The 17,518-nt window shown below is 39.6% G+C and overlaps 1 protein-coding gene across 3 annotated transcripts; it reads left to right on the top strand.

Annotated features, from left to right (window-relative positions):
* The first annotated feature begins 1,307 nt into the window (after positions 1 to 1,307).
* On the top strand, positions 1,308 to 10,249 carry PRR7 (pseudo-response regulator 7). Of its 3 annotated transcripts, none has more exons than XM_086570273.1 (9): positions 1,308 to 1,560; positions 1,647 to 2,156; positions 4,015 to 4,176; positions 4,300 to 4,433; positions 4,776 to 4,943; positions 7,728 to 7,905; positions 7,988 to 8,438; positions 8,530 to 9,277; positions 9,901 to 10,249. In XM_086570273.1, the coding sequence occupies exons 2-9, from the start codon at positions 1,847 to 1,849 to the stop codon at positions 10,006 to 10,008; spliced, it is 2,259 nt and encodes a 752-aa protein (XP_086426399.1). In that variant the 5' UTR covers positions 1,308 to 1,560; positions 1,647 to 1,846; the 3' UTR covers positions 10,009 to 10,249. The 3 variants fall into 3 exon arrangements, with proteins under 3 accessions (XP_086426399.1, XP_086426398.1, XP_086426400.1); XM_086570272.1 differs by having other exon boundaries at positions 4,288 to 4,433; XM_086570274.1 differs by lacking the exons at positions 1,308 to 1,560; positions 1,647 to 2,156 and adding an exon at positions 3,892 to 3,912 and having other exon boundaries at positions 4,288 to 4,433.
* The last annotated feature ends 7,269 nt before the right edge of the window (positions 10,250 to 17,518 follow it).

The raw sequence follows: 17,518 nt of genomic DNA, 5'->3' as shown, positions 1-17,518 counted from the left end.
ACTATTTTTTAGAAGGTGTGGTAGCTATGCATATAGAGAAAGTGCAAGCGCAGTCGGACTCACTGAGACTAGTCCAGATACTGAGCAAAAAGAAAGAAGCACTGTGGTACTGCAGAAACCTAGTGGCTCAGATTGGGGTTGAACGAGGAAAATTTGAAGAAGTTAAATTCCTCCATGTGTTTAGGGAAGGCAATCAAGTAGTAGATTACTTATCTAGATTGTGTAGTACTTGCAGTACTCATAGTATCGTATGGTGTAACCAATGTATGTACTTTATCCCCCCGATGGATTAAAAAATTAGTGAACTGATCAAAGGGGATAAAGAAGAAAAGATGTACTTTAGAAGTTGCCATTAATAAAAGGTTGGGTCTTAAACCCCTAGTTCCAACCCCTAAAAAAAAAAAAAAAAAAAACAAACTATTTTTTAGATGGAAAGCTGAGTGGTGGAGTCAACAAATAGGGGATCCAATACTACAACAAGATCATTGACGAGCTCCTATCTAAGGGCTATAATACACCCCCACTTCTAATCGAGAAACATCTTCTAATCGAGAAACATTGGTTTAGAGACCAGAATACTACCTTACTGATTTTTTTTTTTTTTTTAATTTATGGTCTGTCCACTTCAGAGAAAATTTTCTCGTGAAATTTTGATGTAAATTTGAAATATATTACTATTTTTTTTGGTGATTAATCAATCAATAATGCTTTAATCTATTGAATTGATTAGTTGCTTTTTGAATTGGATGTGCTTCTATATTATTATGTTGTATGGTGCTAAGATGTCTGAAGTCTCGTAATAGAGAAGAGAGGACGGTGGTGATTTTGAATGCTTCATATTTTTTTTATACTTTATTTGAAGGCTAAATCTATGGTGCGCGAGATGTATAGTGCGCCATTACATCTCGGCCACTCATACTAAGAGTGCGTGTATGGCAAAAGTACTGATCTAAAGGCCCATAATTACCTGCGCACCATGCGACCTGCGCACTGAAGACATGCTCTTATTTGAATGCTTCACTAAGGTTGTGCCGGAGGCGTGTTGAGTTTGCATTGAACAATTCTCAAAATTGACTCTAGTTAATTATTGTCGGGAAACAACTCTTTTGTAGAATGGAGTCTGAGACCGGCCCCTACTTGACACATGTAGCGATAGAGTTCCTGCTTTGGCCACGTGTAAGGGCTAAATGGTAGTCACACTCAGTCTTAAAAGAAAAAAGAAAGGGGTATTCTGAAGATGAGTATTTAGATACAGTACGAGCTTCTCAGCAGCCCGCTTTAGATTTGGTCCACATAAGACTTGAACCACACGTGGATATCTCGAATCACTCCAGACCTCCATTTTGTCCACCTCATCCACGTTCGCTTTAAAAAAAAAACAAAAAAAATCTAAACAACCAGAGATAGATAGAATATACTTTTTCTTCCTTGTGTCGAACAGTCAAGCTTTTTCCTTCTCTGCCTAACATTTTATTTTATAAACAAAACAAAATAATATGGTCTGAAAATAATAACAATTTAAATATGGCTGCTTTGTTTGCAATAAATGGTGGTTATAAGGTATATCTTTCTTTCTTTCCTTGTTTACTTTATTTATTTATTATTTGGTAGGTTTTCTTGATAGTTTCTATGTTTGTTTGTGGCAGGGTAAGATGGTTAGGATTAGAGATAATTTGTATGCGTTGGATTTTGGATCTCGGTTTCTTCTCTGACGATTGTTATATTAGGCTAGATAGTTTTGAGAATTAGAATAAGAAGACATTGGGATGTGCAAGTTTGTTTCTAGTTTGGATATTTTTACACAGTCGAGTGCTTTCCTCATAATCGGTCTTTTTGAATCTGGTTGATGGGGAGTGTTCCAGTGAACACTCGTGGTGGTGGTAATAGAGCGGAATGGTATGGAGTTGTTCGTGAGGGTCAGGGTCAGGGTCTGTCAGAAGAGGATGAGTCTAAGATTAATGAGGTTGCTCGAGGTGTAAACGTGGCCCTCCAGCCTCAGACTGGTGGTTTTCAGATACAGCAGCAACAGCCTTCTGCTTCGCTGGTTCACTGGGAAAGGTTTCTTCCTCGTAGGTCACTCAAAGTTCTACTCGTGGAAAATGATGATTCTACACGCCATGTAGTCAGTGCATTGCTTCGTAATTGCAGTTATCAAGGTTTGTTAGTCTCTTAGTGATGGAAATTGCTTAATATGGAATGTTTATATTATTTTTCGGGCTTTTGGATGGTGGATGATATGGTCACTACATCTGTATGCTTTTTCTAGGCAAGAATATTGTTTGATCAGCATGAACTCATCTTTAAGTTTTCTTCTTGTCTTTGGATACTGATTTGGTGTTTTGGTGATACTGATGCGTACTATATCATGCAAGTAACGTTCCATTCTTTTGAATCGTATTTTATATGTGGAAGCTCAATATATCCCTGTCCCTCCTCCTTTTTAGCTAGGTAAGTAAAAATTTCATTAAAACAAAGAAAGCAAAAACATTGTGTGAGAAGGTGATAATAACAGCCCCATCTTAATTACAGTCCGAAGGATCGAGCCTAGTGTACCCATCTATATATATGGGTCCACATAGGTTGCTGTTAAAATGCTTGAGGGTCCTGGCCTCCTGGGTTGCCAAAGGCCGTTCCATCCGTGTTGAGCTTGATGATGTTAGGCTCAGTTGGTACCCAGTAATATGATTTGAGCTGAGGGGTTGGTTAAAATCTAATACTGAAATTTCAGGCAAGGGTTCATCATGCATATGAGCTTTAGAATCCTGTTTAGTGAACCTAATCTGCATTCTGACGGCCTTCTTTCATACATTTAAGTCAGGTAATTTGTTCTCAAAGTTGATTGAAATTCTGCATTTCCAGACTGAAAACAAGGACTTCGTATTGATTTGGCTTCCATTTCAATAAACTATCTTTGGGGCTGTCGTTCAACCTCTGAGGAAATTAATTATTACTATTGCTAATACTATTATGATTACTGTTACTGTCACCGTTATTACTACTACTACTACTACTACTAAAGGTGGACATGAAATGAACTTAGATACTGGCTTCAGTCGAGCCTGACCACATATCCTTCTGAGTTAGGTTCCCTAGAGGCTTGGTGGTGGAAATAGGCTTAGGGAGGTCCCTAGATGCTTAGTGCATGACCCTAGATAAGCTTTGAGGATTAGGCACAGTAAGGCACAACCCAATAAACCCCATTTGAGTTGAAACAAATTGTGTTTTTCCGCAATATTTTTTTTGCTCCCTTCCTTAAAATTAACCAATTGATATGTGTGCATTACAAACAATTCAGTTTTTTCCCTTATGCCCAAAATCTTTCTTGATTTAGAGACGTTGCACTTTAATAAACCCTTCTCTGGCTTATTCTGAAGAAGTTATGGTGTGTTCATTCCACATTCCAGTATGAATTTCAGCTTCATTTGTTTGTATGGTCTATATAAAAAATCCAATAACAATAACCAACTCTATCATGCTAAATTAAGTGAAGCTGTTGGTGTCATAATTTACATCACTTCTACACCTACCTATTATTTTTACTAACTACTTAGATAGCATTGACTTTCATGTTTGCATTGGAATACACGCGGACATGTATCTCAATGCAAATCAACAATCATCAATTAGCAGGTAGAAAAAGTAGGTAATGGTAGAACTAGTGTGTTTAAATCTCCACCTTTTTAAGCTTGGAGCTGGCATAGCCAAAGTGTGAAAAGTTAAACGATCCTTAACCCAAATGGAGGTGTAAAACGAGGTGAAAAACTTGAAATGGGGAAGGATTTTGGTAGCATGATTTTGAGAGATTTCAATTAGAGAAATTAATAAGGTAAGAAAATTAGATGAGTTTACAGAAGAAGGAGAAGCAGGAAGAGGAGGAGCTCAAAAGTAATAATGTCTTAAATCTTCATGATGGTAGAATTTCTGCGCCATAAGCCAGTAATTGATACTTAGTGCATGTGCAACACTTATAGAGTTCACCATTTACCCTCAATTTTTGTTATTGTGCCTTTACAGTTGTTGCTGTTTCAAATGGTCTGCATGCTTGGAAAATCCTACAAGAACTGACCAATGACATAGATCTCATCTTAACTGAAGTGGTAATGCCTTGTCTATCTGGAATCGGTCTTCTATGCAAGATAATGAACCACAAAACTTGCAAAAATGTTCCTGTGATTAGTAAGTATTTATCATGTACCCTCTCATTACTGTTTCTATTGATAAAGTAAGATTTAGTTTTTTCAATGTTGTTTTGGAAAATTGATGCTTTTAATTGCTACACCCGATGAGCTTTGTGTGCAGTGATGTCATCCCATGATTCCATGGGTATTGTGTTCAAGTGTTTGTCAAAGGGTGCAGTTGACTTTCTAGTGAAGCCTATTCGAAAGAACGAGCTCAAAAATCTTTGGCAGCATGTATGGAGGAGATGTCACAGCGTGAGTTGCTATGTTTTCCTTTTCACGTTACTTTTAACTGATTAATTATGAGTTAAATGTTGACATTTGGATTCAGGTCAATACTGCAGTAGTCATACCCATGCAAATGGGAATACAAAACCAGACCTTGTTTAATTTTAGAAAGTACACTAGTTTCGATATGCAGAATTAATGTCACATCTATTGACAAAACCATATATGTTTAGCTAACAGAACCATATCTGTTTACCTATATTATTTGTCTTATCATCATTTTATATTTCTAATACCTAGTATTTGTGACCGAAGTTGATGTTCCCTTCCTTGTCTTAAAGCTTGAGTTAACATCACTCCTCCTCGCAGTCGCAGTCTAGTGGTAGTGGAAGTGAAAGCGGTATACAGGCACGCAAATCTGTGAAGTCAAAAAGTATGGACGAGTCTGACAACAGTACTGGTAGCAACGATGAGGATGATGATGGTAGTGTTGGCTTGAATGTCAGGGATGGAAGTGACAATGGAAGTGGCACTCAGGTATTAGATTACAAACCTTTTCTTTTATTCGCATTGGCTTAACCTATGTGGGTATAAAGCTTATATCAGTTCACAACACGTGTTGCTAGTTCTAAAATGTGCTTGATCAATTTATGTTTGTTGATTACTATCTTAGTTTTCCTGATCACTTTGTTTGTTGATTACTGTTAGTTCAATTGTGTTGTATGAGTTAAAATCATTATAAGTAGAATTGATTATGGAAACCATTATAAGTAGAATTGATTATGTTTTTAAAATCAGTTTTAACATAAATGATTTTGACATAAACATTTATGGAAAAAGTGATACCATACAGCCAAATACATCAATTTTTTATTTAATGACCAACACAAAAATGGAAGGAGAAAATTACCAAAAAAAAAAAAAAGATAACTCATTTCAAGTGGAAAGCTCCATAATTTTTGTTTCTCATTCTATAAGCTATTTTATAAAATGTTTTAATGGATTATCTCAATTTTGAGAGTGAGGGAATGGTTTTTAAACATCTTTACCAAACAAGTTTTTTTTTTACCAAAATCAATTACGGGTACCATAATAGTTCATTTGTCATAAAATTGTCATAAAATAGATTATAATAATGGTTGCTCATAAAATAGATTATAACAATGGCTGTCAAAGGCCCCTTAGTGCTGTATATGATTGACATAAACTTATTCTTGTGGATTTTCCTCAAAAAAGCAATATTGTGGGTCGTCTTTATCATCACCAGACCGTTGACCGGAAACAGGAGCATCAAAGCACTTAACTTGAGAAGGTCCGCTATATATATCAGGCTGCCTTGATATCTTATTTTGACATCCACAACCTACAGAATGAACTAAGAGTTGATTTTCTGGAAATATGTTCTCCATACAACGTACAATTGGAGATTATCTCTACAAAATATCAGCACATTTGAACACGCTCAACCTTGTCAAGAGTTGTGTTCAAGTTCAATATTTATCCAATGGTCCATAATTTTAGCACTCATTTTGATAAGGACATATCCAATTGAGACTAGTTTTGGTCGAGATGCTATCCATGGTAGGGAGATCTTCTTTGCTAAAAATCCCTTAGTTCAATGTTCAAGTCCACTTTTAGGTTTTGGATGTCAAAATACGGTGTCAAAATAAAATATCAAAGGTAGCCCATATATATATGGGCCAGGATCAATATACAACACTTTTTATACAACAATTTATACAATGGTCTCCATCTCGCTCTACAAATTTACTTATGACTTGATTTTTTCTGGATGCCATCTTCTTACCATGGAGAATATCTTTGCAAAAAATAGGCTAATAAGGAAATTTCTAAAGATGTCAAAAAATGGTTGCAAAATTTTAAATCCTTGTCATTCAAATAAATCACATTATCAAATCAAGTTTTGAAAGGGGAGATTTTGGAATGATATGAAATTGTGTGGATATGATCCCCATAGTGGTAAGATCATACCCACAAAGTATTAGCCCTTAGTTCAATTTATGAAAGGGTATTGTATAAACTGTTGTATTAAATTATATAGGGGCAGGATCAATGTACAACACTTTTTATACAACCGTTAATACAATGAACTCCATCTCCCTCTACAAATTTATTTAAGACTTGATTTTTTGTGGATCTCACTTTCTCACTATAGAGAACATCCCTACAAAAAATGGACTCATTTGGAAATTTCTAAATATGTTAAAAAGGGTTACAAAATTTCAAATCCTAACTGTCGAAATAAACTCAAATTTTAAAACAACTTCTCTAAAGGGTAGAGATCTCAAAATGATTTGAAAATGTGTGGATATTATCTTTATAGCAGTAAGATCATACCCACAAGAAATCAGCCCTTAGTTCAAGTTGTAAAGGGGCGTTATATGAATTGTTGTATAAAAAGTGTTAAAAGTGTTGTTTATGGATCCCTCTCCATATATTGATATATGTATGAATAGATATAATTGATTTATAATTTATTGATATTTGCTCAGTTAATAAATAGCTTGCATGTACTTTTCTTTCTTAATTAAGTTGCATATATGCATCTATATATCTTATTTATGTAATTATGCTAGCTAAAGAGATTTCTTATCTAGCGTTAATATCGTTTGGTGTTAGCTGTTACTTGTTATGTAGCGGTTATTTAAATAAAAATTTCATTAGTAAATAGATGTTTTGCTTTTGTTGAAAATAAAATATATAAATAGTTAAGATCGATATATTGCAAAAGCTTTAAGAGGAGCACCCATTAAGCAGAACTCTAAATATGATCAAGAGGAGCACCATTAAGCAAGACTCTAAAGGACACCACTTATTTATGAAATAAATCCATGTCGTACTAAAACCAAGTTTTTCAAAAATAGCACTCGAAAAAGCCCACTCCACTCTATCATAGGCCTTGGCCATCACTGTTAAGAGCCATCTAGCCTTGTTTATGCTTGTGCATCCTCTTCATGTTATGGAACACTTCACCTGCTAAACCAACATTATTTTCAATGTTCCTTTTATAAAAGCACCTTGAAAAAGAGAAATAATTTTTTATGCAAATGGGTTTTTAGCCTATTTGCCAAAAAATTTGAAATAATTTTATAGATGGAATTAGATAGGCTAATAGGTCTAAACTTGGAGATATGATTAGGAGATGATATTTTTTGGGATGAGAGCTAATAGGTCACTCATGGTTTTCAGGAACTTGGAAACTTGAAACAAAAGCAAAAGAAACACAATAGATAATTACAATAAATTACAACTCATATAATTAACAATAGATAATTACAATAAATTTGTATCTTGTTTCAGAGCTCATGGACAAGAAGGACAGTAGAAGGTTACAGCCCTCAGCTTCTGTCACCATGGGATCAATTGGCTGAAAGCACCTGCACGCAGGTTATTCATCCAAAATCTGAATCATTCAGCAGGGAGTGGGTGCCTATTGGTGAAAAAAAGGAGTGTTCACACCATGATGAAAAGCTTTTGGGTATGTCTTGATAATATCTTTACTTTACTCTGTTTGCTCTAATTTGCTTTTACTTTTCCGTTCCAACATCTTCATTTTTCAGAAAATGTCGCAATGGGCAAGGACTTGGAGATAGGTGTATCCAGAAATGCAGAGTTGCAACATGAATATCAAAGTGAGAATATTTGCACCAACCTAGTAGGCTCAAACAAAAACAAGATGCCTGAATTAGGGCCTCAAGCAGAAATTGAACCATTAGATAAGGGACCAGTGGAATCAGATGGTGTAACTGCTAGGGGCAAGCTAAGGGCCCAAGCCGCAGAAACAACATGTTTGGATACCTGTTTTCTTCCTCGAGTAGAAACCAGATTCCGTGAGACTCCAGCTAGTCACTCCAAGGTACCCGAAATTATAGATAAGCCCACTTCTGATGCTAATGAGTTACCATCTGTTGAGCGGAGTTTAAAAAGGCTGAGAGGATTCGGAGATGATGGTACCACTGCTCATGATGACCGTAAAATTTTGAGACATTCAGACCTCTCTGCCTTTTCAAGGTATGGAGGAAATTTTTTAGAGCCTTTTCCCTTTTGCAACTTCAAGTGCATTTTCCTTTTGCAAGTTTAGAAAATCTTTGTCGCTGTGCAGGTACAACACTGCTTATAATGCTAACCAAGCTCCAACTGGAATTGTTGGAAGTTGTTCACCCCTTAATAATAATTCGGAGCTAGTGAAGACTGACTCAATGTACAGTCAACATTCCAATGAGAATAGTAACAACAACGACATGGGCTCCACCAATAAAAATGTTTTCAGTGATCCAGTAGCTTTTCCTGAGAAATCAGCATCCACTTCAAAAGAAAGATCTCTGTACCCTTCCGCTTTTGAACCTTTGCAGAACACTTGTGTATGCCCACCTCTGCAAGTTACTCCCCAAAAGACAAATGCAAATACAACGGTTGCACAACCAAGAGGTGCCCATCAGCAAGTCCAACTCCAGCACCATCACCACTACTACCACCACCACCACCACCATGTACACAGCCTGCAGCAACAGCAAGGATCATCGAATAATGGAGACTTATCATTGAGCATGCCAGGAAATGCACTGCAATGTGGGTCATCCAACATGGTGGGTGGACCTATTGAAGACAACACAGGAAATTACAGCTTAAATGGCAGTGCTTCAGGGAGCAGGCATGGCAGCAATGGGCAGAATGGTAGCAGCAAAGATCTAAATGCTGGAGGGATGAACATTGAAAGTGACAATGGGGTAGCTGAAAAGAGTGGAGTTGGTGGCAGCGGGAGTGGAGTGGATCAAAACCGATCAGCACAAAGAATGGCTGCCTTGACGAAATTTCGGCAGAAGAGGAAGGAGAGATGCTTTGAAAGGAAGGTAAAGCTTTTCCTTAGTATATCTTGTTTGTGATATAGCTTAAAGAATGACTATGGTCTTCCTGTCTAGTTTCATTGAGGTAATAACATATTAGCATTCTGCCACTGTGCATTCCCACTATTTAAAACTGTAGGTTGTGGGTGTACAGGAGTATTTTTATTCCATACGCATATCTATGTTATGTGGACACCATATTTAAAAAATAATCGCATCAGATACATATCCACGTGTGACACTTATTGTATCTAATATACCCCAGTTTTTTATATTTTGCCGATACGGACACACATATCCGTGTCAATGTACTTATGTTCGTATACGTATTTGTTGAATAAGAAACAAGAGCTTAATAGGGTGAAAAGCTTGGTGATTATGTAAGACATGTCATACCGAGTCACTTATGTCTATCCTTGGTGAAGTTACTTAATGAACCGTTTGCTATGCTTGTAATATGCTAAATCATGTTCCCAAAACTGGGGAAGCTTGGCTGTCTTTTGTCTTCAAACCTACTGATCTTGTACTTGTTATTATATATTAATTTCATTAACTCTACTAGTTTATCATCGTCAAAATTCTTTGGAAGAAATGTGCTGAGTTGGGAATTTTATGTGGTCTGTTTGCAGGTTCGATATCAAAGTCGGAAGAGGCTAGCAGAGCAGCGACCTCGAGTTCGTGGGCAATTTGTGAGACAGAGAGTCTATGAAAACAGCAAAGGAGAAGAAGACTGCTAATCTAACCTTGTGCATGTGGGTTTGATTTGTGTATATGTGATTAGCACTAGCTATGTGTGTAGGGAGTTTATGTTGTGTGAGGTTGGAATAATTTGGTGATTAAATAAATAATAAATTATGTTGTTGTAGGCAGCAAGCGTCTTTGACTATCACTTCGCTTTGTCTGCCTCAACAAAACCATGTGAAGTGTTTAACATTTATTTTCTCAAACGCGAAGTATTCTATTCGTTTTCTCGGTTTACTGTCCTTTTCAGAGTTACCAGAGAGAGAGCCCTCCATTGGTATGCATAACATGATGTGAAATTCTCACGTAAGTAACTGGTCAATAAATGTTATGCGTCAGTTGGACATATCTGCGGATCTGCCTTCAGTTGCGAGTAACTTCTGTATCTCCAAAGCAAGTATAAAATGCCACCAGTCTCACTGGGTGCTCCTCATCTTCTATCTTCATCACTTAATCGCAATTATTTCTCATCTCTTCCTGTAATCCTCATTTCTTTTATTGCTGCCACAAACCGATTTCTTTGATTCCCTTTTCTTCTGCACCTATTACCAACAACCACAAAGAGATGGCAGCAATTGCAGGAGCACAGACAGCAAAAGAAGGAAGGCTTCCCCCAAAGAGAGGCCAGATTAAAGCCAAAGTAATTGAAAAAATTATAACATCAGCAGCAAGGGTTGCCTCAAACGCAGGGGAAATAGTGGGTCTTAGAAAGAATCCCAGAAACAGAAGCAGTGGTGGATGGAGCTCAGCCTCTTCACCTGCAGCTTCCAGCTCAGATACATCTGTTGAAGACTTTAATGGTTCCTGATTAAGATGGCAGTTCCATTGATTGATCTCTTGATATACTGAACTATATCACCTTCAACCTCTTCGGAAGCTTTACAACTTCAGCGCTTCAGGCACATTTGGACATAATGTTATGCCGTTTTTTTCTTCTTCTGTCTTTTTTATTAGATTGACCAAGTTCTCTGTATTTATGTATATCTTGCAAAGTTTAAAGAGAACAATAGATATGGGGTGGGAGTGGATGAATTGAGGGTGGTGTTTTCCCCTGTATATTATTTATGGTGAGGATCTTCTTCATATGTATCTGTATAGATGCTTTCAGCCAGTACTAATGTGAATATACTTATAAAAGGTTGTCACTAACCTCTACTTTGTGAGGGCACTGAGAAATGTGAAAATGATGTGTGGATTATATTTCATTGTGCTAACAGTAACTGGGATTTCTTCGCTGCAGTTTGTGTATTTGAAGAGAATGAGAGCCATTTGTCTGTGTTGGTTTGCGTACGTTTACTAGAAGTTGAGTTAGCTTACTATTTGGATATTGCAGTTGATCGATTGGTGGTATATGCTACTGATCATTCAAGGTGCGTTGACCATATTTTAAATCTACAAGAAAATGCTTTCAAATCATGACTGTTTTGTTTGTTTGAATTAGTTGCGATCTTAAGCTAGACCTGAATCTCGTCCTCTTTTTTGTTTTCAAAAACTCCTTGGCGTCAGTATAGCTTGTCCTTTATTACAACCTGTTGGAATAAAGTGTCCTTCTCTTGCAAGAGAAGCAATTGCTTGCATAGTTGCATGAATTGAAGAAGTTCATATTTTAGTAACAAGATTTTTTTGTTGGGCATTTCTACTGGCGATCAGCTCGCTAGGTGTAGCTGTTGGAGTTATCCCTCACATGAGGAGAGAACCGAGTCGACAGAAACGGCAAACTCGACAAATAAGAAGTCGAGGCCACCAGCCGGATGAAAGCAGCCCAGCCTTCGAGTTCGAGAACATAGTGCGACCAGCTCAAAGTGGCGTGCCCTCGACTTCAGTCTTCAAATACTTCGCTCGAGAGGGAGCGCTCGGCCAGCATAATTTTCTGTGGGCCTTGCTACAGTACCCACGAAATTTGGTTTTTGGAGATAAAAACCAAAAATCAAGGTTTTGGAAAACCTAACAAAAACAGAACCAAAACAAGTCAGAAGGATTGGAATCCAGACTAAAACAAAAGAGAGATAACCTTTACAGAGATACAACCCTGTAAAGAGATAAGAGTGATCTAGTAAGGTGAGAGACCGAAAAGGAGATTTGTAATCTTCCTTCCCACTTTATTAAGAACGGCTCTTGTGGAAGTAGGCATCATTAGCGAACCACGGTAAATCTTTGTGTTGTGGTTTGCTTTTCTTTTACTTACATTATTATCCGTTGTTAATAGTTGTTTAGCGAGTTGGGCATGTTAGTATAGGTTGTAGGCGATATTTAGATTTTGTCCCGAGTTGAATTGTGTTCATACAAGTTATCCGTAGTGGGGAACCGATTGGTATTGGTGTAATCCCCAACAAGTGGTATCGAGCCTTGGTTAGAATAGCTGGGGTGTTATCCGAATCTTGGTCGGGCGGTGTTTGACCTAAATTCACGAGAGAAGATTTGAGGTTAAATAACTTGTAGAGATGGACCATTCCGTGAACACTTTCATGATGAGTCCGAATAGGAAGAACTACACCATCCGGAAAGCCAAGATGGAAGACTTGCTATCTTTGCAAGGACTTGGCACTTCCCATTGAGAATGAGGGAGTAAAACCGAGAAAAGACGATGAGGTTGAGTGGAAAAAGCTTGACGTAATTGGATACATTCGACATGGATTGACGGCGGTGTCTTTTCACCATGTGGCCCAAGAGACTGACGCTTCTCTCCTATGGAAGAAACTTCGAAGACCTTTATGAGAGGAAGTCGGTGGAAACAAAGTGCTAGTCGTTAAGAAGTTTGCGGAACCGCGAACCACCAAGAAGGTTCTTCAATGTCCGCGAGCATCTTAATGAAGTACGAGAATATCATCAATCGGATGCATTTGATGAAGATCAATTTGGGAGACGAAGTTGAGGCTTTGTTTCTATTAGGCTCTACCCCGAAAGTTGGGAGACATTAGCGGTTTCTACATGGAGCGACCAAGGATGGAATTGTTACCATGGAGATGGCTACCACGCCTTTGTTGAATGAGGAGACTAGAAGGAGTGCAAAAGCGGCTCTTCTCACTCGAGAGATCCTTTTCACGCGAGAAACGGGGAGAGGTCGGCGAAAACCATCTCGTTCTAGAGGTGATGGCGTATAAATCTAGGGGTGAAGCTAGAACTCCTAAGGCGAGAGGCAATGTTACTATTGTGCCCAAAAAAGCCACTTCGGATATGAGTCTGAGAACGAAGAGGGATGAGAAGAATAACCGTGTACATGAAGACATGGTGCGGGAGGAACGGAAACACAGGCGAGATACTACCGCACTAGTCGGCGACCTAGTGGGAATTGTGTCGATTGTGGTGTGTCTTTGTCTTAGTACCTCATGTCGATATCTGAGTGGGTGATAGATCTGAGGAGCATCCTATCATGTCACACCGCGACGGGGATTCTTCACTACCTACATGGGTGAATATGGTGAAGTGAGGATGGGTAACGATGATGGCGTCGAAGATTATAGGCATTGGAGATGTTCATATAGAAACCAATGTCGACTACACCTTGACACTCGAGGATGTAAGACATGTCCCCGACATACGGTTAAGCCCAATTTCGGGCGGGAAATTAGATGGCGATGGCTTTGTAAACTCGTTTGGTAACGGGGGTATGGAAACCGAAAGCGCAGGTTCCATTGTAGCGACTAGAGGAAAGAAAACTTGCTCTCTTTACAAAACCACGAGGCTAGTTTGTGTAAAGCGTAGCGAATCTGCGAAGAAGAAGCTTCATCTGAGCGTGGCACAAGAGACCGCGGTCACATGGGCATAAAAGGGATGGAAGTTCTTGCTAAGCAAAAAGCCATGCCGGACATTAAAGGTACACATTTAAATACATGTACTCATTGTTTGGTAGGAAAGCAACACAGGTGTCTTTCCAAAGATTCCCGTCTCACGAAAAGGACAATCGTCCCCGAGCTAGTGCACCGACTTATGTGGTCCTATGAGAGTGAAGTCCCACCGGGAGCCGTACTTCTTGACATTCATTGATGATCGTCCAAGAAAGATATGGGCCCTATAGTCCGAAGACCAAGGATGAAGTACTTGGCGTGTTTGAAAATTCCACGACATGGTGGAAAGAGAGACCGGAAGTTGTTGAAGTGTATTCGCCGGATAATGGGGGTGAAAGTACATTGGGCCATTTGAAGAGTATTGCGAGTCATGGGATTAAATCATGAGCGGACCGTTCCCAAGACACCGCAATGAGAAATGGAATAGCGAGAGAATGAACGTACCATTGTAGAGGATGAGATGCATGCTATCTCACTCTAAGCTACCTAGAAGCTCTTTTGGGTAGAAGCAATCGCGTGTGACCGTGCATGTGATCAACTGTCGCCGCAAAGCCTCCGAATAGTGATTATCCGAGAGAGTATGGTCGCAGAGATGTTGATTATGGATACTTGAGGGTATTTGGGTGCGGGGCATTTGTGCATATTCGAAGGATGAGAGATCCAAGCTTGATGACAAAGCCAAGCGATTCATTTTTACGGGTTATGGAGATGAAAAGTTTGGTTACAAACTCTATGATCCGATTAACAAGAAGGTAATCCGTCGAGATGTTGTGTTCTTAGAAGACCAAACCATAGCGGAGACTTTGAGGAGGGTGAAGCTACTGAGCTTTTCACCAATGATCTTGTTGATTGAAACGAAGTTCCCTCGTGGAACGTCACGTAAGGCACCGAGAATCACGAAGAGAACCATGAGTTTGAAGCTCATGATGAGAATCCTATTGCTCATGATGGGATAGAACCTATTGGTATAGAAGATGCGAGATGAGATGCATGAACCACCACCGAGAAAGCGGCGGTGCAACCTCCCGAGGCACCCGCCGCCGGGGGGCAAGGAGGTCCGACGGAGGAGAATAGCTTCAACCAGTATCCACCACATACGTGCGTGCTACTATCGGATGGTGGAGAACCTATGTACTATCAAGAGGCACTTGAAGGTACGGAGACAAAGAAAAGTGGTTGAAGGCCATGCATGACGAGATGGATTCTTTGCATAAGAATCACACTTATGAAGTTAGTTGAGAAACCCACGGGGAGAAAAGTTCTCAAGAATAAGTGGATATACAAAGTCAAGCATGGGGAGAACAATCCTCACCCAAGGCACAAAGCTTCGCCTTGTTGTGAAGGGATTCGGTCAAAGGAAAGGGATTGACTTTGATGAGATTTTTCTCTCTGTAGTGAAGATGACTTCTATCCCAGGTGGTATTGGGTATGGCCGCAAGTATGAACCTAGAGGTTGAAAGGCTAGATGTTAAGACGACTTTTCTTCATGGAGACCTTGAAGAAGATGTCTACATGGACTAGCCGAGGGGGTTTGAGGTTAAAGGCAAGGAGCACCTAGTATGCAAGTGATAAAGAGCTTGTATGGGTTGAAAGCAAGCACCGAGACGCGTGGTACATAAAGTTTGACTCCTTTATGGCGAAAGGATACAAGAAGTCGGCTTCCGATCATTGTCGCGTTTGTTCGAGATTTCCGGATGAGGATTTCATAGTGCTATTCTTTGTATGTGGATGATATGTTGATAGTTGGCCCAAACATCAACAAGATATCAAAATTTGAAGAAAGACTTGAGTAAGTCCTTTGAGATGAAGGATTTGGGTCAAGCAAAGCGAGATACTTGGAATCACGGATCACTTTCGTGACGAAAAGAGTGGGAAGTTATGGCTTTCTCAAGAAAGCTACATTGAGAAGGTGTTGAAGAGATTCAACATGGATCAAAGCCGGTCGGTCGGTTGTCCGCTTGGTGGCGGTTCAGCATGACCAAAGAGATGTGTCCTAAGGGTGAGCATGAGCGAGTCGGATGGAAAAGATTCCTTATGCATCCGCGATGGGCGGTTTGATGTATGCCATGGTGTGTACTAGACCGGATATTGCTTTTGCCGTTGGGGTTGTAAGCGATTTACAAAATCCGGGGAAGAGCATTGGGAAGGTGTTAAGTGGATATTGAGATATCTCAAAGGCACTTCCGGATCGTGTTTGTGTTTTGGTGGAAGTAAGCCCTTACTTGAAGCTAATACACGATGCGCACATGGCGGTGATGTTGACTTCGATGAAGTCCACCTCCGGTTATCCGGTTACTTTTACGGGGGGGGCGGTTTCTTGGCAATCTAAGTTGCAAAAGTGTGTTGCCCTCTCCACTCTGAAGCGAGTATATTGCAGCCACCGAGTGTTGCAAAAGAGTTGCTATGGATGAAGAGGTTCTTCGACGAACTAGGGCTAAAGCGAAAACAGTTTGTAGTTCTATGTGACGGTCGAGGCCATCCACTTGAGCAAGAATCCGAGTTTTCATTCTAGATCCAAGCACATACACGTCGTTTATCATTGGATTAGAGAAGTACTTTCGAAGACAAGCATTTGTGTATCGAGAAGATCCATACCGACAAGAACGGGTCGGATATGATGACCAAAGTCTTACCGAAAAGGTAAGTTTGATGTTTGTTGTGCTATTGCGGAATGGCGGACACTCCTCTCTGTTGATTTGGCAATTGCATGGAGGTATCCCCCTCACCGCTCGGGGGGGAGATTGTTGAGTTATCCCTCACATGAGGAGAGAAACCGAGCCGGACAAAAACGGGCAAACTTCGACGACAAAGAGATAGCCAGATGAATGGATGCCGCCAGCGAGTTCCAATAACATAGGGCGACCAGCTCAAAGTTAAGCCAGCCAGCCGGCTTCCAGTGTCTTCAGCGACTTCGCTCGAGGAAGCGGCGCCAGCGCTCCAGCATAATTTTACGTGGGCCTTGCTACAAGATTACCGCGAAATTTGGTTTTGGAGATAAAACCAAAAATCAAGGTTTTGGAAAACCTAACAAAAAAACAGAACCAAAACAAAGTCGGAAGGATTGGAATCCGGACTAAAACAAAAGAGATAACCTTTGACGAGATACAACCACAGAAAGAGATAAAGAGTGATCTAGTAAGGTGAGAGGACTGAAAAAGGCGGTGCCGACTAGCAAAGTCGGTAAAACCTTTGGGTGATGATACCGGAGGTCTAGGGCTCAAACCCCGCCAAAGATCAAAAGAGTTCTTGATCTCATTTAAAAACAGGCTTACCAAAAAAAAAAAAAAAAAAGAGACTGAAAAGGAGAGATTGTAATCTTCCTTCCCACTTTATTAAGAACTGGCTCTTGTGGAAGTAGGCATCATTGGCCGAACCACGGTAAATCTTTGTGTTGTGGTTTGCTTTTACTGCTTTACATTATTATCTGTTGTTAATAGTTGTTTAGCGAGTTGGGCATGTTAGTATAGGTTGTAGCTGATATTTAGATTTTGTCCGGAATTGAATTGTGTTCATACAAGTTATCTGTGTAGTGGGGGAACCGATTGGTATTGGTGTAATCCCCAACAGTAGCATTGTTAGCTATCTATCTAACAAAACAGGGAGGAGTGGGAGGACAGATTCCACGTCATAAGGTGAGACGTGGTCAACACATCCCCTAACCATAGCCACTCAAAACTCATGGAGGGTGAATTAAAAAGCTTTTATGGGGTGAGTTAAACAG

The sequence above is a fragment of the Coptis chinensis genome, chromosome 7 (assembly GCF_015680905.1).
Source record: "Coptis chinensis isolate HL-2020 chromosome 7, ASM1568090v1, whole genome shotgun sequence".
NCBI classification, from domain to species: domain Eukaryota; kingdom Viridiplantae; phylum Streptophyta; class Magnoliopsida; order Ranunculales; family Ranunculaceae; genus Coptis; species Coptis chinensis.
The sequence above is the reverse complement of the archived record's forward strand: the minus strand, read 5'-3'. Positions and strand labels throughout refer to the sequence as shown.